The 18,873-nt window shown below is 45.0% G+C and overlaps 1 protein-coding gene across 1 annotated transcript; it reads left to right on the forward strand.

Moving 5' to 3' along the window:
- Window positions 1-3,863: 3,863 nt before the first annotated feature.
- On the forward strand, window positions 3,864-18,585 carry LOC137792913 (heterogeneous nuclear ribonucleoprotein L-like). Its single transcript, XM_068588720.1, has 13 exons — window positions 3,864-4,131; window positions 10,088-10,206; window positions 10,921-11,158; window positions 11,553-11,645; window positions 11,937-12,026; window positions 12,194-12,266; window positions 14,369-14,428; window positions 14,565-14,821; window positions 14,939-15,060; window positions 15,352-15,550; window positions 16,320-16,377; window positions 16,581-16,682; window positions 17,705-18,585. The coding sequence occupies exons 1-13, from the start codon at window positions 3,940-3,942 to the stop codon at window positions 17,758-17,760; spliced, it is 1,659 nt and encodes a 552-aa protein (XP_068444821.1). The 5' UTR covers window positions 3,864-3,939; the 3' UTR covers window positions 17,761-18,585.
- The last annotated feature ends 288 nt before the right edge of the window (window positions 18,586-18,873 follow it).

The following is an 18,873-nucleotide window of genomic DNA, read 5'->3' on the forward strand; positions in this document are numbered from 1 at the left end:
TATCTCTCTTTGGTTTTGTGTCTCTTTGTGATCATTCTGTGTCTCTGTTGTCATTTTGTTTCTTTTCGTGGTCGTCATTTGTGTCTGTGCTATTCTTTTGTGTCTTTGTGGTCAATTTGTGTCTCTTCTGAATCAGAATCAGAACCATTTATTGCCAACTACACACACAAGGAATTTGTCCTGGCGGGAGGTGCATAACATTTAACATTTAAACATGAAACAGAGTGCAATAAAAAGGGAGCATGACTATTTACAATTGGGTCTACTGACTCTTTGTAGTTCTTGCAGTTGTTTTGTAGTTGTTTTGGTCATTTTGTAATTAGTTTTGTGTTTGCTTACTTCGACACTTTCTGTTGTTGTTTTGAGCCTCTTTGTTGTAGTTTTGGTCCATTTGTTTTGTTTTGCCACTTTTTTGTGTATCCTTGGAATCGTCATAGTCGCCGTGTGACTCGTAGTCATTGTTTGACGTTTCTTTGAGGTAAGTTTGTGTCACTTCCTGGTTGGTTTGTGTCTCTTTGACCTTTTGTAAGTGAAGGCGGGCTCCTGACACTTTGGGGCCTTGATGAATGAAAGACAAAATCGAAACAATAGAAAATCATATGATATATGTTGTTATCGGGTAAAATACAAAATAAATATTGACTTCGATGATTGGTGGTGAATTCACAAACTTCTGATATTTCCCTCATCAGTAGTGAATAACTGATTAAATACAGAAAGCGTCTGCAGCGGAAACAAACAGCTGTGATCCAGTTTAATCTCAGCTGGCAACTGTGAGCTTTGAGCGTCTCACAGAGCCGACTAAGATTCCCCTGAACGCAGCACCACCTCACCCTGCCGCCTCAAGGGGGCGCTGTGGAACAGATGTGAGACATTTGTTTTGGTTATGTTCAAGTGTCTGCGTCTCATTTTGAAAGTAAAAAATGACAAGTAAAATGTCAGTGAACAGCCTCTGAGAGTCGTAATGTTTTACCTTTTGATTTGATGTCATCTTTTTGCTGTTGCTTGAGTTTTTGTTTGAATGGTTCAATTACAATAAAAGGGGTAATTAATTAACCCAAGTTAAAAAATAAGGAAATGCAGAAAGGTGAAGTAAAAAAAAAAAAAATAGAAAAAAATATATACATATTTCTTCATTTCGCGAAAGTTCATTCAACATATTAAGTCACTTTCTCTTTATACATGTTGAATAAAAAAACATTAAGAATTTGTTGTATTATCCCTTTTATTTGCCTTATAAGCATTTTTTTTAATTTGAGGATTTGTAACTCTGGTAAGTATTTAAAACCAATAATAATATTTTGATTAAAAACGTTTCAGGTTTAGCTCGCTGAGTGAGTTATGTGTTCATGTTCAGGTATGAGTGTGCCTGCGTATCACCTGTGGAGTGACGGACAGGTGCCCTGATGTTGATGATACTGCATCAGGAACTGAATGGAGAGCGATGACAGGCCAGCAGCTCCTGATGCACTGCCTTCAGCATTGAACGACAGCACGTCACAACAATTCATAATATCCAGGTTTGAACTGATGCACTCCATATCCATGTTTGCATCCTCAGACTTTTCCAACCACACCCTCCTGAGAAGACGTTGTTGGAAAGTGTTTGGAAAGGGGCGGGCACTTTCTAAATATACACGGCAGGGGTTTGGATGAACCATCTGTCAATCAGCAATCTCTTACTCAAGCTAGAAGAAAAAAACCTTCAGTGTTGCTTTTTGATTCTCTTTCAATGAATAAATGTTTTTTCAGCATCTACGCCGTGCAAAATGGCCGCCATGCCACTGATAGGTCGTTCCATTGAAAACCTCATGGTTTTGATAACTTTTCATCCTAAAGGTCTTTAAAATAGTTTTCGACCAAAATTGTAAATAAGAGTTACAAGAGTGTGTTAAAGTATAGCGCCTAAAAAGTGGAGAGGAAGAAAAAACAACAATGGCTCAAATTCAAAATGGCTACTTCCTGTTGCTTTTATACCTCAAAGATTTCTTTTTGGGACATCCTGTTACATACCAAATGGCTTGAGAGGAACCACACTGCAGATGGTTGCTCAATAGAGGGCGCTATTGATCCATTTTGCACAAGAACAATATCAGATGTCAATTTTCTTCTCAGGACCTCTATATGCAGGTTCAAATTAACCATTAAATGGAACATAACTTAAGTCTTTCTGCAGCTTGTGACGTTCACATTGATGCCGCAGTGTTTTACATCGTTTCAATCGCCCATTTTGAAATTATTTTATGATTAAAATTGCAGTCAAACAGGAAAATGTCAACATAAAAGTGTAAAATATAGGATTTCTTCATGCAACTTGATTAACAGCAATGAAATACACAATCTATTGAACAAGTAAAAAATAATACAACAAAATATCTTCAACGACCCAGTGTGAAATCTCCAGATGTCCAAAGTGTCCTTGAACTCACCACCATTTTTTTTTTTTTTTAACGAACATAAACACAATAAACTCTGAAGTTGCTCCACCCCTTCAGATGCTGAGGTGTGCTGTTGCTGTGGCAACCTGACCTCCACCTGCAGGAAGCAGCTGCAGAGAGACGGCTGCCTCCGTCCTCATTTCAGTCTCTCGTCAGGCAGAAAGTGATGCATCTCGTCTTTAGACTACAGCGTAGACTGTGTGAGGCTATTTGTGTCTTCGGCTCTTCATTGGTGTACGTTACTAAGTACACTTAAGCATTCTACTTTAGCTCAATATGGAAGTAGGCATCCTGTAATACTTTATTTAAGTGTTTCTTATTGATTTATTCTTGGCAGGGGGAAAATATTCTACTTTTTACAACATTAAATGTATTTGATCTATTTGATTTGACTTAACAATCCAACATATAATCAAGAAATACATTACAATAAATTATTTTAGATTAGGATTTAAAAAAAAACGTATTTACAAGCTACCCAGCTGTATATTAACCTCCACCTTTACCAGCTGCAGCATTAAAGTGACACACACATTATTGCGTCATCAATTATAATCTAATAATGTAGCTTTTTATAGTAAAAATAGGCCATTTTGCTTCATGAGTTCTTCTACTTTTGGTACTTTAAAGAAGCTATATTCAATATATGGTGGAGTGACGTCATCGCTCTTCAGTTAGCCTTCACCCAGCTTCGCTGCCACCTTGCGGCCTGTAGCTAGCTTGCGTTAGCTTTGCTAGTTCCACCATGTTTTCATGCTAACGTCACACTGGTGACAGAAAATGAGCGACCACGTGGTGGTCGCTCATTTTCTGTCACCAGTGTGACGTTAGCATGAAAACATGGTGGAAACATGGCGGAACTAGCTAGCAAAGCCATGTCACAGCAGACGGGAGGAGAGCAGACCGCCGATATTTGCATTGCTGTGGCAAGATGGCGCCTGCTCTGCTCCTGGGCAGATTAGTCTCCTGGTGGGCGGCGAGTGAGGCGAAGGGGAGAGTGACTCTTGTGGCATTTGTGTCTGGATGCAGGCATCACATTCATATTTTTTTTTAAATTATGCAGCTGTTTTATTATGCAGAAACCTGGTGGATGAAGTTACACTTTAATACAAATACATCCAACATACTGAAGTCCAGCAAGCAGACACTAGAGGCTGCTGCGGTGAGGCAGTTTCAAATCATTGAGCAGAACATTAGACGGACAGAATCATTCAGTAATACAAGTTAAAAGCAAATCTTCATCCGTCTCCGCACGTGGTCCAAGCGAATTGTCCTTATATGGTAGCAATGACGCTGAATGTGAGCGTCTGCGTTTTTTGCTCTTGACATTGTGGCGGAGTGAGACATCTGTGCATGTTTCCTATCTGTCGAGAGAGAGAGAGAGAGAGAGAGAGAGAGAGAGAGAGAGAGAGAGAGAGAGAGAGAGATAGGTTAAGGTGCCAACGTCGTTTCCTCCGTTAAACCGACCGGCTCCATCCGTGAATTCACAGTCTCATCTGTGATGGAGGAGAGAGAAGACAGGGAAGGAGGAGGAGGAGGAGGAGGAGGAGGAGGAGGATACTACCGGGCAGCCAAGCGGCTTCGGACGGAGGAGGAGGCCGGCGGAGAAGAGCCGGAGGAAGAGGAGGAGGAGGAGGCAGCGGTGAGCGAGGGCACCGAGAGCAGGAGCCGCAGGAGCCGAGGAGGGACCAAGGTATTATAAATCAATGCATATAATGTTTGTAACGTGCAAGTTTCCATTCACTTTCATTTAAATAAACATGTCAGTGAGAACAGAAAAGAAACACACACAAAATAATTTCCTCTGCACAATTAAAAAGATTGTAAATCAGATGAATTCACATGGAACAAATGACAGAGAGGTCAAAGTTTGCAGAATAAAGACCCCTGTTTTACCGCCTCTTTGAGACTGTCAGCGTCTCCACGCTCTTTCTGTTCCTCCTGCAGGAGCTTTGAAGTCTTTGAGAGTCAGAGTGGGTCATTGAGGGGTTCAGCAGAGGTTTTGAAGACGCTCGCTCGTGGTGTTCCTTCAGAAATGTTCCCTTGCAGCAGTTTCTGACTTTGTAAGAAATGGTTTGAGAAAGGCTCGAGGAGCTTCATGTGAGGTTTGAATGCTCTGGAGGAAGAGCAGGTCGTCACAGAGTCCTCTGGTCTCCGATATCGGCCGCGATACTGACTCAAATATCTGGATCTATCGATTCTCGGTATCGACCGATTCCCGAAACTAAAGAGCGACCGATCGTCCACCGGGGAGGCCGCTGTTTGTGCAACGTGACATTTTCCTAAACCTCATTGGCGGCATGGACATTGTTCACTTGTTTTGACCAACAGACTCATTGATTCTTCAAAGAATCACCAGATGATTATGATCCTTAGTTGCAGCCCTCGTGGACGTCACCCATCTGTTTGTGGTCAGCTGTTTGGAAGCCTTCGGTTTTTGCATTTTGCCTGTGGCCATCTTGTTTTTTTTAAGCCAGATTTAACCACGATTGGACGAGAGGGTGGAGTTATGGGGGCATACGCATTGCCACGCCTCTATCCTGATGGCCCGCCCGAAAGAATACTCTACATCTTCTATTTGACTCTAAACGGGACCATAATTTACTAAATGAACATCACTCTGAGATCATAAACTCATGTTCACAATGTTTACTGAGTAAATACATCAAGAGAAAAGTAGAGTCACTTATATAGACTTCTATACAACCAGAGGAGTCGCCCCCTGGTGGTCAGCAGAGAGAATGTGAGTTTAAGATACCACAGTACTCAGGTAGCCCCCAGATATTTTGAGAGATTTGTATGTTTTTTTTTCTTCTATCTTTCATATCTGTGTGCTCTCGCGCTCTGGTCCTCTGCTCGGTGGGACATGGCGGCCTCTCTGTGAGGTTCTGGCAGCGGCAGGAAGTGGCCGCACTCGGCAGGAAGCCAGGCCATCTGTTCACCTTGATAAAGGCACCCGCACAACCTATTACGAGCGAGTCTGCTACCGTGTTCGATCTCACTGAAACCTGAGAAACGCGCCACAGGCAGCGAATATATGAAACGATGACATCGTATGATAACATCTACGTCCACCTGAAGCTGGAGTTAAAGAAACTCTCCTCTGCTTTCCTGTTCACATGTGTGTCTTTGGAGTGAAACATCTCACCAGCTATCGGCTGGATTGTCATGAGTTGTGGTTCATGTTCCTCTCAAGATGAACCGTAATAACTTCGTTGCTCCACTTTTAAAAAGTCTAGAAAGGTTTCTCTGGTCCGGTTGGAGCCCAGAGAAACTTTACAGGCTTATAAATAAACGTGTCATGCAGGGGCTTTGGTTCTTTCAGAGAAGACGATCGTATCGGTCAGATTTATATTTAGTTTGTGGTACTTTTGCAGGTCTCTAAGAGGTTTGAAACATCCTGCACGTACACGTGGTCTTGTGAACGGCCTTCTAGAAGGATGAAGGAGTTTCTAGAGCTTTAGGAGACTCTGATGCCGTTCAGAAGAGGAGGCACTCGGGGTCCCTGAGAGTTTTAAATGTCCTTAGAATAAGTCCTCTCCGAGGCTGACGTTCTGTTTTAGGGGTGCAGTGCGATGCAATGTGTTCGGTAAATGCAAGTCTGTTGTCTGCGTGTCTGTGTGTGTGTGTGTGTGTGTGTGTGTGTGTGTTTTGATCTTGACACACTGAAGGATGCAAGAGAGTTCATTGAACTCTAATCAAAGCTGCTGCTTCCTGCCTCCTCAGCGGACCAGTCAAGGCTCTGGAGACAGAGAGCATCATGGGACTCACAGACAACCCGGCGGTCCGAGACGGACAGATATACAGACAGACAGACAGACAGGCAGACAGACAGACAGACAGACAGACAGACAGACAGACAGACAGACAGGCAGACAGACAGACAGACAGACAGGCAGGCAGACAGACAGACAGGCAGACAGACATAGAGACAGACATACAGGCAGACAGACAGACAGACAGACAGACAGACAGACAGACAGGCAGGCAGACAGGCAGGCAGGCAGACAGACATAGAGACAGACATACAGGCAGACAGACAGACAGACAGACAGACAGACAGACAGACAGACAGACAGGCAGACAGACAGACAGGCGGGCAGGCAGACAGACAGACAGACAGGCGGGCAGGCAGACAGACAGACAGACAGGCAGGCAGACAGACAGACAGACAGACAGGCAGGCAGACAGACAGACAGGCAGACAGGCAGGCAGACAGACAGACAGACAGGCAGGCAGACAGACAGGCGGGCAGGCAGACAGACAGGCAGGCAGACAGACAGACAGACAGGCGGGCAGGCAGACAGAGAGTCCACTTCTCAAAGCCGCCAACCATTTTTTTACGTTTTAATTATTCAAATCTGGCAGCTCCTGTTTTTTTAATCATCCTCGCCTCCGATGGAGCAAAGTGCTCTCAAACAGGACAGAACGAGATTAAAAATGAAAGTTAAATGAAGTTAAAGTACAGCTCCTGTCTTCCTACACGTCAGCCACGCCGCTCAAACTGGCTCGTTTTATATTTCACCTCCCGCCGATTTGCACGTCCGGTGGATTACGTTCAGCCGTCTGCAGACTTCAGCCGACATCAAAGCGCCTTTGATGTTGTGTTCTTTACGCTTTGGGAGATAAAGAGAGTGAACGATCAAACAGAAACCACCAGTCGAGGTGTAAAATTGACCTGAGAGTCCTTCAGTAAACGGAGCGACTGATGAATCTGCAGTACAAGATGAACGTGGAGATGAGTTTCTTTTCTCTATCCTCGTTCCTCCGGCCGTTGATTGGTTTGTACAACAACTGCAGAGGAGCGTTCACATGAAACAGGCCTCTGATTGAAATAATTAGAGTTAATGCAAACGCAACACCACCGATGCCTGCGAGGTGTCTGCTGTAAAGGCTGGGAGTGTTTCATTGGACCGAATCCTTCAGTTCCCAAACAGCTTTTAACAGGAACCATGTGCAGGAACCGGTCGTGGAAAATTCATAAACTGTAAATAATAGTTGGACCTTGTTACGCGACGTCTTCTTGCAGACTGACGTTTGGATGCATCGAGTTCGGCTTTTAGCGCCGTCGCCATCTTGGTTTCTTTGCAACCAGTAAATGGAAGTGACCATATCTGGACTGCGGAGATCTGACGCCGTGTCGGAGTCAAATTTTCCCTAAATGAGATTATAATCTACTAAATGAACTTCACGCTGTATGAAAGAAGACTTGAAACTAGAGATTGAGAACATAAAACCAAAGCGTGGACCCTAATCCCACGTCGCCGCCATTCCCTGGCTTGTTTTAAACGTTTTAATAGTTTTAACAGTTTTAACCTCCCTCTTTCATTCCCTCTACCGCCTCCTTGTAAACGTCGCCGTTGCGTCATGTGTGCATATCCTGAGAAAGAATACGGTGTTTACACGTCCATCTTTTTGTGTTGCTGCAGTCTGTTTGGACCGAGTCGTCTCCAGGAAAGTAAAAGTCGTCTATCAAACGTCGCTGAGACGACACAAAGCTGTTTGTTTACAGGAGACACAAAGAGATGAAGCCTCAGAGTCTCTCTCTCTCTCTCTCTCTCTCTCTCTCTCTCTCTCTCTCTCTCTCTCTCTCTCTCTCTCTCTCCCTTTATCTCTCTCTCTCTCTCTCTCTCTCTCTCTCTCTCTCTCTATCTCTCTCTCTCTCTCTCTCTCTCTATAAATGATGCATCATGCTGCCTGCTGCCTCGTTAAAGGCTCCTTAGCTAGCGGAGGAAGAGGAGGAGGTGATGGTGAGAGGTGATGGTAAAGGAGGAGGAGGAGGAGGAGGAGGAAATGATGAAGGAGGAGGAGGAGGAGGAGGTGATGGTGAGAGGTGATGGTAAAGGAGGAGGAGGAGGAAATGATGAAGGAGGAGGAGGAAGAGGAGGAGGTGATGGTGAGAGGTGATGGTAAAGGAGGAGGAGGAGGAGGAGGAAATGATGAAGGAGGAGGAGGAAGAGGAGGAGGTGATGGTGAGAGGTGATGGTAAAGGAGGAGGAGGAGGAGGAAATGATGAAGGAGGAGGAGGAAGAGGAGGAGATGATGGTGAGAGGTGATGGTAAAGGAGGAGGAGGAGGAAATGATGAAGGAGGAGGAGGAAGAGGAGGAGGTGATGGTGAGAGGTGATGGTAAAGGAGGAGGAGGAAGAGGAGGAAATGATGGTGGAGGAGGAGGAGGAAAAAAGTCAGACAGCGTTGTAATGATACAGCAGCCTGACAGGAAGGAAGCAACACACACAAACACACACACACACACACACACACACACACACACACACACACACACACACACACGGACACTCGCCTTCACCACAACAAAAAGCTAGTTGCTATGGTGACCGGGCAGAGGTGAACAAGGAGGAGGAAGTTCTCAACGTCTCACTACGAGGCGACCAAACTGCATCAACAACAACAACAACAACAACACGTCACTCTCCGCAGAGCAGGAGGCAGCACCACCTGCCTCCTGCTCGGCGTTGCCCCCGGCGACCGGGCCCGGCGTGCAGGTGAGCGGCGTGAACAGAAGAAGCGTTTCTCTCAGGAGGTCAGAGGTCGCCGCTCCGCCACAAAAGACACAAGAACATGGTCACAGCTCGTCCCCGCTGCAGACGCCTCACAGAGAATACAGAGCAGAAACATGTGAAAGGTGCAGGAACATTTCCACGTGTGCATTCAAAGATTCATCATTTTGGGAAAACAGACCTTCTGTTTGAAAGTGATAAATATAATTCGTGAAAGGCCGTAGTTCTGGAGATTCATTTTGACCCAAAGTTCACCGTGAGAACGTCTCTACCCGACAGGAAGTGTGCCACTTAGCCGGCGAAGAAGAAGCCGAGACGCAAAACCTAAAAGCGGTTGGACGCGTGTCGTGAGTCTCCTCCTTCAGAAAGGTCATCACTTCCTGCAGCGTTGGCGTGCAGCGTCTGAACCTGCTGCAGAAAACAGGTTACGCTGCAGACGCTGCAGACGCTTCCTGAGACGCAGAGAAACGATCCTTATCGCCTCCGTGGGCACGAGCAGACGTTCTCTGTGACGACTTATGTTCCTCAGCTCTCACTGAGCGGCTCTCCGTTCTCCTGCGACGACCACGACTGTCAATAAAGTTTTATTGTACTGACTACGTCTCCTCCTGCCATCGAACCTACAAGGTCCTGAGACATGAAAGCTGAAGAAAGAGTCACAAAACAAAAATACCAACAGTTTACTTGAATTTCAAGCAAAAATGAAAGTATCCGCAGTAAAAGTACACAAGTGTTCTCAGCCTCATGTAGTTTAAAGTATCAGCAGTACACAAGTACTTTAAGCAACATGTAGGTTAAAGTATCAGAAGTACAAGTACACAAGTGTTCTCAGCCTCATGTAGTTAAAGTATCAGCAGTACAAGTACACAAGGTTTCTAAGTAGCATATAGTTAAGGTATTAGCAGTACAAGTACACAAGTGTTCTGAGCAGCATGTAAAGTATTAGCAGCAAAAGTACACATGTATTTAAAGCAACACGTAGTTAAAGTATCAGCAGCAAAAGTACACAAGTGTTCTCAGCATCATGTAGTTAAAGTATCAGCAGTACACAAGTGTTCTCGGCCTCATGTAGTTAAAGTAGTACTAGTACCTGCTCAGTACTGAGCGGACCTTCTCTGTCTCTCTGCAGGACGTGGTGGACGACAGTCACCGCATCGCGCCGTCTCCGGTCGTCCACGTCCGCGGGCTCTGTGACGCCGTGGTGGAGGCCGACCTGGTGGAGGCGCTCGACAAGTTCGGCAACATCTGGTAACAAATATTTACTCCACGAAGTCCACGTGTTACTTTGGATTTATTTTGAAGGCAGCAGTTGTTTTCTGCGGTTGGGAGCCTGCTCAGTACGCAGCCGGTTAGCGTGTTAGCCACCTAGCTGCCACGTTAGCGCCACGTGGCTGTTTGGCTAGGAAGGCGCTAACCCGACTATCTCTTTTAATACATTCATGATCAAATTGACGCCCGTGCTGGGACACAGAATCGGGATTCGCGTCTCGGAAACATCGTCTCTGTGAACGTAAACGTGCAAACTCTTTTTATAACATCGAATAACTAATAACTATTAATCCAAACCAAACTTGTCAGAAAAAAGGCCACTTCAACATGCATCAGTGTGACAAGAACTATGTGAAATGACAGGATCCATCGAGGGGAAAAGTGTACTTGACCTTTGACCTTTTAGTTCGGCCCCTCTTTATGACGTATACTGCAGCCGTCCACCAGGGGGCGATGGACCAACTAACTGTGCTGGGACGTAACGGCACTCGTTGTCACTTATTTTGCGTAATTTGGTATTCAAGCTTATAATTTATACTCGTTTAATTTTGGTAACTTCTGACTTTAACAGCGAACAATATCCAAACCGTCAAACGCAACATTTTTCCACATTTCTTGTGTGTATTTTCTGCAGCTTTAACCTGAATCTCTGTCAGACAAAGTGCTTCTCACGCCCGTGCGCTCCTTCTGCAGCTACGTGATGATGATGCCGTTCAAGCGCCAGGCTCTGGTGGAGTTCGACAGCGTGGAGAGCGCCGAGCGCTGCGTGGCGTGCGGGACGCGTCAGGCCGTGTGCGTGGCCGAGCAGCAGGCCTTCTTCAACTTCTCCACCAGCCGGAGGATCACGCGGCCGACCAGCGCGGACGACCCCGCCAGCGGGAACAAAGTCCTGCTGCTGTCGGTGCAGAACCCGCTGTACCCCATCACCACCGTGAGTCCACTGGCTCCGCTTGAATGATCTCCACTGTAAACTATTGACACCACCTCTTCCTCCTCCTCCTCCTCCTCCTCCTCCTCCTCCTGTAACAACCTCCAGCAGAACCTTCACCAGCAAAACATTTCATATTGGAAAAATATCATTTGGTTATTCTTGCTGTGTGATTTCTGCCAGTCATCATGGTGCTCTCTCTCTCTCTCTCTCTCTCTCTCTCTCTCTCTCTCTCTCTCTCTCTCTCTCCTCCTTCTCCCTCCCTCACCCTCTTCTCTCTCTCTTGCTCTCTCTCTCTCTCTCTCTCTCTCTCTCTCTCTCTCTCTCTCTCTCTCTCTCTCTCTCTCTCTCTAACTCTCTCTCTCTCTCTCTCTCTCCCCCCCCCCCCCTCTCTCAGGATATTCTCTACACCGTCTGTAACCCCGTCGTTAACGTCCTGCGCATCGTCATCTTCAAGCGCAACGGCATCCAGGCCATGGTGGAATATCCTGTGTGTGTGTGTGCGTGTGTGTGTGTGTGTGTGCGTGTGTGTGTGTGTGTGTGTGTACTCACACACCCACAGAGTAAATATACAGAATCAGGATAAAGACGTCAAGTAAAAGTCCTCATTATGAAGAACGGACAACTTCAGGGTCACAAATATTCTAGTCTTGAGTCATAACTCTTGACGCAGTAACGTCGGTAGACCTCTTTGAGGTCATCGGTGGTCTTGTTTCCTCTCCTCTGATTGGCCGCCGCTCCTCCTGCCGAGTCGCCCTTAACGAGCTGCGTCAGGTTCGAGTCGGTGGAGGACGCTCGGAAGGCCAAGCTGGCTCTGAACGGCGCCGACATCTACGCCGGCTGCTGCACGCTCAAGATCGAGTACGCTCGGGTAAACACACACACACACACACACACACACACACATATGCACAGGCACACGCACGGCGCTCTGGACAGACACACACTCCGTGGGTGCGTGCACACATACACACCCTCACTCTCGAGCCCACACACACACACCCACCCAGAGGTGCTGTGCTCTGTCGCCCCCTACAGCCCAACAAACTGAACGTCGTCCGCAACGACAACAGCAGCTGGGATTACACCAAGCCCTTCCTCCTGCAGCGAGGTAGGACACACACACACACACACACACACACACACACAGAGGAGTTTTCACCTTGTGCACGACGAAGGGGGAGGGGCTTACCTCCATGGAGATAACCTCCATGTCCTACGTTTTCTGATTCAGCAATGTCAGGGAGAATTGAGAGGTTTGCGAGTGTCTGTTTGCATCCTGATTTATTTGATGTCATTTTTAATCTGGTGTGAAGACGAGACACACCTGGACCTCGAGCACGACACACAGAAAGACACATGTTGTGCGATCGTACAGGGTGTAAAGCCCTCTGAGGCCGATGCTCTGCGGTGCAGAAAAAAGTCCTTTCAAAATAAAATCACAGGATTTTTTTTTTCCAAGCAAATATGGAAGCCCATTTCCGACACAAAAAAACTTAGAACCCAAAAAAAAAGAATTAGGTCCAAAAACATTTTTTTTGGCCTTTTTTTTGTTGACTTAAAAACAGGCAAAGAAAAAAATAACATTTCACGCCAGGAAAGGAAGAAAAACTTGACTACAATTGTCAAAATTACATCCATCCATCCATCCATTATCTTGACCGCTCATCCTCATTAGGGTCGCGGGGCGCTGGAGCCGATCCCAGCTGTCAAGGGGCGAAGGCAGGGTACACCCTGGACAGGTCGCCAGTTCATCACAGGGCAGGTCAAAATTACAGTTAAAGCCTAAATATAATTGCAGCTAATATATGTACACACAAAGTACGTTGTTGTTGTTGTTGTTGTTGTTGTTGTTGTTGTTGTTGTTGTTGTTGTTCCATTGACCAACTGATTAAAATGCAAAGTCCACACATATATTAAATGAATTGTTTACTTTAAAGTAACCCATCAACAGGCTGACGGGTGATTAACATTGACAAGTTATCTTTTGGTAAATAACAAGAGCACTTAAATATAAAACAGTGCTTGCAATGGTAAATTAAAAAAAATACGTGAATTGAAACAAGATTGGACTATTTTGTGACTTGTACTTGTTTTGTTGTATGAACAATAAATGTTTACATTTAAATGAAGGTATTGTAAAATCAAAGTGATGAAATAACGTATTGCTTAGATGTTTTTATTTTATATTGGTCAACGAAAAAAAAAGGCGATTAATTTTTTTTTTTATTGTCCTCATTTTTTGGGGGCGGGAGTGGGGTCCTAATTTTTTTTTTTTTTTGGGCCTCTTTTTTTTTTGTCCTAATTTTTTTTTTTTTTTTTTTGGTCAAAATATTTATATATATATATATATTTTGGTCCTAATTTTAATATTTTTTTTGTGTGGCGGAAATGGGCTTCCATAAGCAAGCGCCCACGACCCATTAAAAACATGTCCACCAGTTGAGAACCACTGGTTTAGAGGAAGTGCAGGTGTCTCTGCCCGTCTCCAGTTGACTAATCCATCGAGCCTTCGAGGGAGAAAAGAACGGACTGAAGACGTCTGAGCGCTGATATGATGACGCATTGAGTCAACCGATCGACCTGTTCGCCCCCTCAGTCGTAAAACATCTGGTCCTCACAGTCTTTGAATGTAAATAACAAATAAAAGCCTCACAGGCGGAGCAGGTCTCAGGATGGAGTTGACCTGCGCGCAGCGTGACACACTACTTACGCTGCAACAATGGAAACCAGAACACTTGTTAAATCTTGCTTCCAGACTCTGCATTGACCTGAGCGTTCGGTCCGATTGACACCGTGGAGGTGAGGTCGACCTCCTGTCGGTCAATCGGGAAGCGCTGACGCTTCATATCCTTCTTTCGCGGTGAAACGATCCGAGCGGTTTGTACGGGCGGAGAGGGTCCCGGGCGAGGAGGTGCAGCAGCTCACCGAGCTCTGCCCGGAGACCCGAAGGTTAAAGCTGCAGTCTGAAGGTCGCTGGTGGAGCTGCTGATGCTGCTGAGAGGCCGGAAATAGATTTATATGTCAGAGAGGAAGCGCTGGCTTTCACCTCCCGCTGCTCCGGCCCGATGCAGGTCAAACGCTATTAACCCCGAGCATTACATGTGTGTGTCTGTTTGTGTGTGTGTGTGAGAGAGAGAGAAAGTTCTACTAGCAACAACCTTTTTGTGAGCTCTTTCTTGGCTAAGATGTGTGTGTTTGTGTGTGTTACAGAGAGAGGAAAGGGGAGGCAGCGGCAGGCCATACTGGGAGAGCATCCATCCAACGGCTATGGTAAAGTGTGTGTGTGTGTGAGTGTGTGTTTGTGTGTGTCTTTCTGTGTGTTTATCCTGATCCTCCAGCTTCTAATCCCAGAGTATTGTGTGTCTCTCTGTGTGTGTGTGTGTGTCTGTCTGTGTGTGTGTCTCAGCTGGCTCACACTGCCCCCTGCTGCCTCTGCCTGCGAACAGCAGGTACAGGAGGTGCAGCGAGGAGGTGCAGGACATGATCTCCTACCCGCTGCTCCACCCTAAGACCTCCCACTCCTCCTCCTTCTCCTCCTCCTACTCCTCCTTCCTGAGCCACTCCGCCTCCAGCTCAGTCGCCATGGCGAGCGGCCTCCATCCAGCCAAGATGAACTGCAGCTGCATCTTCAACCTCTTCTGCCTCTACGGCAACGTGGAGAAGGTGTGCACCTGAGGGAAGGGGGGGGGTGGGGGGGGGATGTCGACCTCCAGGTGTCGCAGTTCTGCGATAAATGACATCTCTGACAAAATAAAACACCTGACCGGTTGTGTTTCGCAGGTGAAATTCATGAAGAGCGTCGCCGGCACGGCGTTGGTGGAGATGGGGGACGAGTACGCCGTGGACCGAGCCGTGACTCACCTCAACGGAGTCAAGGTGTTTGGCAAAAAACTCAACGTCTGGTGAGTCATCGGGACCAAAAAGACATGACGTGGCTGTGGACAGAAACAAACCTCCTGGCCTTTCTTCTTGCCAAAAATATCCCTGAGACAAGAGAATCCAAAACAGATGGAAATATATTGATATTAACTTTTGTGCAACATTTGAATTTGTCGATATTGTTGTTGTACGCCAGAGAACAGAGACGATGAACATACATTTTTAAAGAAAATACACAAAACAGGCTCACCTTTGACTTTGTTCATCACCCCACCCTCCATCTCTTCAAACCCCGCCCCCTTTTCACCTCCCAGCGTGTCCAAGCAGCAGGCGGTGATTCCCAGTCAGGTGTTTGAGCTGGCCGACGGCAGCAGCAGCTACCAGGACTTCAGTCTGACCAGAAACAACCGCTTCAGCAGCGCTCAGAGCAGCAGGAACATCATCCAGCCGCCCGCCGCCGTCCTGCACTTCTACAACGCCCCGCCCACCCTGAGCCAGCATCAGCTGCACAAGGTGAGGTCACGCCTGGCATGAGACCGAGAGAGCTTTTCTGAAGCGCTGGGAACCTGCGAAAGAGAGACAAGGGGCCCAGTATGGCGCTCTGAGGGACACCTTCACTGTTGAGACGCGACTTTCACATGCGGGAGGCACAAACCATACTGTCTTGTTTGCAACACAGACTGTATATCACAAGTAGACGGAGCCACCATGATGTCACCATGATGTCACCCATTGTTGTCTGTGAAGTTATGCATATTGTCCGTTGCCATTTTGTTTTTTGTGCAAAAAACTGCATGCTGAATAACACCAGAAATGTTACAATTAACTGTTGTGAACCGAAACCCCACTGTGAAAGGAGTCAATCTAATAAAGCCCATTTCTGCCACACACACACACAAAAAAAAATTAGGACCAAAAATAAATAAATACATAAAAATTAGGACCAAAAAAATAAATAAATTGGGACCCAAAAAAGGACAATAAAATAAAAAAATTAATCGACTTTTTTTTTTTTCGTTGACAAAAATTAAAAAAAAACATCAGCGATACGTTATTTCATCACTTTAGTTTTACAATACCTTCATTTAAATGTAAATATTTATTGTTCATACAACAAAACAAGTACATGTCACATAATAGTTCAATCTTGTTTCAATCCACGTATTCTTTTAATTTAACATTGCGAGCACATTGCATTTTGTTTTTGTGACGTAATGCGCTTCCATATCTTTCTGATGGTTCCTGTGCCTTTACGATCAGGTTTTCCGTTTCTCACCTGCAGCTCTGTACTGAACGCGACGTTCCCGCCTTCACCAAGTTCAAGCTCTTTGACGCCAAATGTGAGTTCAACCAATCACACAGCAGACAAAGAGCTGCAGGAAAACAATATTACAAATACTTATTGGACACATTGTGAATATGATAAGATAAGGTAATCCTTATTAGTCCCTCACTGGGGAAATTACAGGTTATAAATAGAACGTAGACATTTAAACAGACACACATGTTCCACTCTTTTTCCTCTTCCTCTTCCTCTTCCCAGCAGTCAGCTCTAAGACTCTGTCCGGTCTGCTGGAGTTCGACAGTAAAACCGAAGCCGTGGAAGCTCTGACCGTCCTCAACCACCACCAGATCAGAATACCCAGTAGGTGCTCACCTGACACACACTGCAGTCGTGACGGGTGTGTGCGTGGTGATCGGCCGACCTTTTTTCCTTTTGCCTCACCTTGACAAACGGCAAACGGTTCATCCATCCGCTCAGTCCTCGCTGAGACAACGAGGCTGTCAGCAGGATCTGCAGTCTGCAGTCCGGTTCTTCAAGACCGCGTGACTTCTTCTCTTCGTGTACAGATTAAACAAACCACTGTTGATTTGTGCCTTCAAAGTTTACACTGAGATAAGCTGAACCATCCAGGACTGCAGCTCTGTACACAGACGTGGAATAAATATCCATCTGAAACTCTCGCTGTCGGGGAGAAAGTGAAGCAGCTGATTTACCAAAAAATATCAATAACTGTGGGTGTGATGATGCACTCGGCGAGGAGTCAGCACTGCATTGATGAACTTTAGTGTGTTGAAAATCTGTATTCATATTTAGCTTTAAGCTCAAAGGATAATGCAAAAACATTTTTTAGAAAGTCCCAGTGTCCTTGAACGCACCATCAGGGAGAGTTTAAATAAAAACAGTGGCTGGTTGAGTGAGGAAAGGTGCTTCAATGATTCCTTTCCTATATCCTTCAGCAAGGGTCCATTAATGCGAAAGGAAAGCAAATAATAACGTCCCACAATTCCTTGCAGTATGAACATTTAAAGTGACGCCCACACCATCCAGACATTAATAACAACCGCCATCCAGGTTTAACTGTACATTATGGATAAATTGAAAACATCCTTCTTAGCAGGTTGAATTCAATTTTGCTCAGGAATCCTTCCTTAAATTTTCCAACATCTAGTTTGCAACTGTACTTATTAACAATTTGAATAATTTAAAGACAATAAAACAACACCTTTAGCAGTGTATGTGCAGTCACATTCAATCTGTACTAATAGTTAGCATATTAGCATGCTCACACCATCATTTAGCTCAAAGGATAATGCAAAAACAATGTATATGTATGTGTGTGTATCCATATATTTCTATACCTGCTCTCCCTCTCTGACCTGCAGACATCTCCAACCCCTTCACCCTGAAACTCTGCTTCTCCACCTCCTCCCACCTGTGAGCCAGAGACAAGATGGCCGCCACAGCCGCCATGCAGGTCCTGTGGGATGACGGGGAAGTTTTCTTCTTTACAGAAGGAGAAAATGATGCCGAGCGATAGCAGAAGATTTGAGCTTTATTTTCTTCCCTGTGAGGTGTTTGAATGGAGGATTTTATTTGTGTGGTTCTCGTTTATTTGACGCAGAGTCGCGACGAGGCTTTTTAGTCTGAGAAAAAGCACCTTAATGGCTGTGAACTAAATGAGTTCACGGTCCTTTGAGACCCTTTTAAAATGTGAATGATGCCAGCGATGAACAGACTTTTCTTCCACCAGATCCCACATGAGAAGTCAAATCAATAAATGTCTCTATCCTCCACAAACGGCCCTGATATTGAAGATATCAGCAGCCGTACAGTCACATGTGAAACAGCTTTTTAGAGGAGCGATGTAGTTGTTGTGTCAGGACTCAGGGAGGAATCACTAAGAAGTGTAAACCAATCAGATGTCACGGTCTTTATGTGACAATCCTAAAATATCTTATATTTTATTTTAATAAGGTTTCAGCAGTTTAGGAATTATTTGGTTTTATTACATTTTATTGAGTTTAAAATTATTTTATTACCTTAGTTTAGCTATTTATGGTAAATCACTATATTATGACAAACTGAGCGCGAAGATTAGTAGATGTATTTATGTTATTGATGGATTTTAACTACATTTATTATTTACTTTCTGGGTTTCCTCCACAGCTGCACTCCTGAATTACTTTTTCAAAAAGAGGGCGTTGGTTCTTGTTTGACTGAGTTGATCAATATTGTTATTGTTTATATATATATATATATATATATATATATATATATATATATATATATATATATATATATATATATATATATATATATATAGTTTATAATTGAACGTTTACAGAATATTTCTATTTTAAGGCTAAAGTCCTTTTTTTTAATAATTTTTCCTTGTTTGAACTGTGACATCTTAAGTAGCAATACTTTGTGTTTGTGTACTAAATTCATTTGATCCTCATGTGATTCCAGAAGTGTTGGTTCAGCTGTCGGATGACGAGTCAGCCTCGAGTCCTTCATACCAGCTACTCGAGCTGCACGCAAGTCTGCAAAA

Source organism: Clinocottus analis, unplaced genomic scaffold (genome assembly GCF_023055335.1).
Source record: "Clinocottus analis isolate CAN_PGR_092001 unplaced genomic scaffold, fCliAna1.0.p SCAF_22, whole genome shotgun sequence".
NCBI lineage: Eukaryota > Metazoa > Chordata > Actinopteri > Perciformes > Cottidae > Clinocottus > Clinocottus analis.

Bases quoted from the DNA above. Each gene is read 5' to 3' on its own strand.
- LOC137792913 (XM_068588720.1), top strand. From the start codon at position 3,940: ATGGAGGAGAGAGAAGACAGGGAAGGAGGAGGAGGAGGAGGAGGAGGA. The intron at 12,027-12,193 runs GTAAACACACAC...CGCCCCCTACAG, and splicing joins TCAAGATCGAGTACGCTCGG to CCCAACAAACTGAACGTCGT. The intron at 14,429-14,564 runs GTAAAGTGTGTG...TGTGTGTCTCAG, and splicing joins GCATCCATCCAACGGCTATG to CTGGCTCACACTGCCCCCTG.